The sequence below is a fragment of the Cornus florida genome, unplaced genomic scaffold (genome assembly GCF_030987335.1).
Source record: "Cornus florida cultivar Cherokee Brave unplaced genomic scaffold, ASM3098733v1 CherokeeBrave_3.0.0_Hap2_Chr11, whole genome shotgun sequence".
Classification (NCBI taxonomy): Eukaryota; Viridiplantae; Streptophyta; class Magnoliopsida; order Cornales; family Cornaceae; genus Cornus; species Cornus florida.
The window spans coordinates 38,236,532-38,240,312 of NW_026775581.1; the positions used below are offsets into that span (position 1 = coordinate 38,236,532).

The 3,781-nt window shown below is 34.1% G+C and overlaps 1 protein-coding gene across 1 annotated transcript; it reads left to right on the forward strand.

Moving 5' to 3' along the window:
- The first annotated feature begins 2,004 nt into the window (after nt 1-2,004).
- On the forward strand, nt 2,005-2,774 carry LOC132285809 (uncharacterized). The gene has a single exon (XM_059788036.1). It carries the CDS (start codon nt 2,073-2,075, stop codon nt 2,571-2,573), a length of 501 nt encoding a protein of 166 aa, XP_059644019.1. The 5' UTR covers nt 2,005-2,072; the 3' UTR covers nt 2,574-2,774.
- The last annotated feature ends 1,007 nt before the right edge of the window (nt 2,775-3,781 follow it).

The following is a 3,781-nucleotide window of genomic DNA, read 5'->3' on the forward strand; positions in this document are numbered from 1 at the left end:
CATGTCTCTTCATGGCCACCCGTCAAGCTCTTATGGACTGCTAGAACATAAATATGTTGTTGCAAGTTCCATTTGAACCTGCCACTTGTCATTTTCTAATTGGTCCACATTTAGAGTGTAAATATATATATCAAAAAGAAAAAAGAAAAAAGAAAAAGTAGTTTCTACTTAATTGCAATAACTTTACTTGAAGCTTAAAAAAATTATATTAAAATGGGTTTACAAATTACTAAATAGTGGTAATTTTTAAATAAAAATATTACTATCTGATATTAATATATTAAAAATTAAAATGTCTCTATTAAATTTTTCGTCTAAAATCTTAAATTATATTGAGGCAACCCTGCCCACATATCTGCACAATTTTATCTTACTTGAGGGGCTCCAACCCTCACCTCTGTTAACAAGGTGAGGTTATGCCAAGCAAACTAATGTCATGGTGGTGGTTAGATTTGAAATTAGAAAAATTTAATTCAAAGTTTGAATTAAACTTTCTTAATCTTGTTGTAGTCGGACTACTTTATCTATTCAGATGGCGGGTCTGACTCTGATACCAAGTATAACGGATTGAATGTCTCGCGATTTAATCTAAAATCTTAAGCTATTAGGTGGATCTAACATACAACTTATATATACTCATTTATTTTCCCATCCGAGTTGAATTTGAGACAAATTCCACTTGTAACGCTTGACCTATTGAAAGCTCGGAACTCGGAGAATATGTTAATAAGAACTCTTAATTAGTGATGAATAATTAAGGACATCTTCAAATAAATAATGAATAACTAATAATACCTATTCAAAACTTTTATCATTTTCTAAATTGTCTTCGTATTTATAAATATGAACAATTTCACTTGGCCAGCACTGATTTTCCTATTAACGAAATCACCCACTCGCATCCAAATAAGGAATACATATTTTTGCAAGCTAGCAAACGAGAGTGATTCCATACCTAGCGAATATATGATATTGCCTGTACAGATTCTCCTGTTCAGATATTATATATATTTCACATTTTAACATGTACCTAATCCTAATATGTCTCCTCTCTCTCTCACACACACACATACATATTTTTAAGGATGGAAAGAGCATGAGAGTTAGGTGACCCCCTTTCTATAAAGAATAATATTGAAAAATTGCTTGCCACCATGCCCTATCATTAGGTAGGTGGTGTCCTTAAGCGAGCTCTCCTGCATTGCCCAAAATTTTCTCCATCCCTCACCATGTGCTCACCTAAATAAAAAATTGTGAAAGGAAGTCGCTAAAGTCACCTCTATATCTAATTCCTTGTACTGAAATAGTGAAATATATATATATATATCTATATACATATTTATTCATTCTTTTGTTTTTTCTTCTTAACTTGAGTATGTTGGTGATAAATAGAGTTAATTCTATTACATGAGACTTCTGTTATCGGCATTTGAAATTTTTTATATCACAACTAAACAATCTTTCCTTTAAATTAAGACCCGACCTTAAATCCGTTTTCCATATCATTCATCATTTATGTAGTTTATTTATTATACTTTGGTACAATGGTACAGGTGATTTGAGCAGTGTATCCCAATCAATGTCAATAATCCATACATTGAATTTTATTAGTGACATCTTTAAAATATCCACCCATTTTTTGTGGGGTTCATCTTTTGAGTTATTTAATTTGATTAATTATATTTATCATATGAGAAAAATAAAATGAAACATCACCTCTCACCATCATATTAAATAAAATTAATCCAAAAAAAAAAAAAAATTCCAATAAATTAAATCAAAAAGGACAAATGCTGACCATTTCTCTCTCTCTCTCCCTCTCTCTATCTCTCACACCATCTAGCTTATTAAATGAAATTGAGGAAAATAAAAAATGATATTCATTAAATTAAATCAACAAGGACAAATGCTGACCATCTCTCTCTCAACTAACATCTTACATGCATAAATTTATGGTTCTTCTCAACTGACAGACTATCAACCAAAGTCCTCACCTGCTCAGTATTTCCTACCATCTCTCTCTCTCTCTCTCACTCACTCACTCACACACACACACACACACACACAGTCTCATGGGTAATGCAGCATCTTGTGCACCTTCAATAATCTCCAGTGGTGTAGTGAAGGTGATGATATTCAGCGAAGGAAGATTGGAAATCTACACAAGGCCAATGAGAGTGGGTGAGCTCATGGTAGAGAACCCTGGACAATTTGTCTGTGACTCCACCCATCTCCAAGTAGGTCATCGGATTCCGGGACTTTCAGCCGACGAAGAGCTTCAACGCCGCAAACTCTACTTTCTTCTCCCCATGGAAATGCTATACTCAGTCCTAACAAATGAGGAGCTGAGCTGTGTCACACACAAGGCTTCCAAAGCATTGAAGAATGGAAGTTTGAACTTTGCCAAGATTTTTCCGATCATCGGTGATTTCAGCTGCATGTTCCCTTCCGATGCCAAGACGTCGGATTCTTCATCGAGCACTTCAGAGCCACTTGAGAGGTACTCGAGGCAAAGATCGTGGGCTCCTGCTTTGGAGACCATAGCTGAAAGTTCGCCATTGTCAAAGAAATAAAAATTTGTTTGGTTTAATTTTCTGATAACAGTTTTTTTTTTTCATAAAGTTTTATGTGTAGAATGTTCATGAATGTTAAAATTACCTGGACTGACCGTTGTTACATAGTCACGTAGAATAAATTCTCAGAACATAATTTTTTCTGTCTTAAGAGTATCTGAATCAGACTACTTGGGATAGACAAATCAATCCCATATCATCTATGTACATCCCATGCTTTAAATTACCATGTTTGTATCAATTTGGGCAAACACGCTGGATGCAAGTACTTGGATGTTTCATTTAAACCAAAACAAAAGTAATTGATGTTTCGCAGTAACGACTAGTAAAATGTACACAGAGTTTTCTTACCCTTTTCACCTTTTCGAAAGCTTTTCTAGAGCAATTAGCAGTGATTATCTTTTGTCTTTGAGCTATAGCAATAATTATCACTCAAGCAAAGGACAACCTTTTGACTAATTTTCAAGCCTATATTATAAATACGATGCAAAGGGGAAAAAAAAATTTAAAAATTTGAGAATAAAAGCCACTAAACAAAATTACAAATATGACAGAAAAATAATTGGGGGTACCACTACGCAAAAGTGATTATCAGCAGTAAAAATGGACATGCATATATCCTACGTCCCATTTTTCTACAATAATTACATTTGGAGCTTGAAAGAGATTGATGGGAAAATAATCCTATGTGGACTAACTAAAGGGAAAATAATCTTATGTTGAGTAACCAAAGGAGTGAAGTTTTTTTGTGGCTATTGCATATGCTGTATGTGGTTGAAAGAAGACAGTTGTGGAGTGATTTGTTAAATTTTTTTCAGATTGTTCATAGGGCTTGGATTTTAATTGGTGATTGGAATATTGTGAGGTATAATCATGAAAAGAAGGGGGCCGGGGAAAGACCATCCTCCTAGGGTTCATAGAATTTAACCATTTGATTGATGTTCTAGGTATTATTGATATACTAGTTTTGAATGGAAGTCACACTTGGTGTGATAATCAGTTTGGTAGGCAAATGATTTATGGTCAATTGGATAGAGCTCTTATGAATGATGTTTGGCAAAACTCCTTTCCTACATCTCAAGTATTGTTAACCCCTCATTTAATTTCTGATCACTGGGATTGTGCGTGCAATGTCAAGATAAAATTGCTTTAGGCCCTAAACCATTTAGATTTCTTCAAGTGTGGAATCTCAACCTGCAATTTCTCAA

Coding starts and splice junctions, on each gene's coding strand:
- LOC132285809 (XM_059788036.1), top strand. CDS start 2,073: ATGGGTAATGCAGCATCTTGTGCACCTTCAATAATCTCCAGTGGTGTA.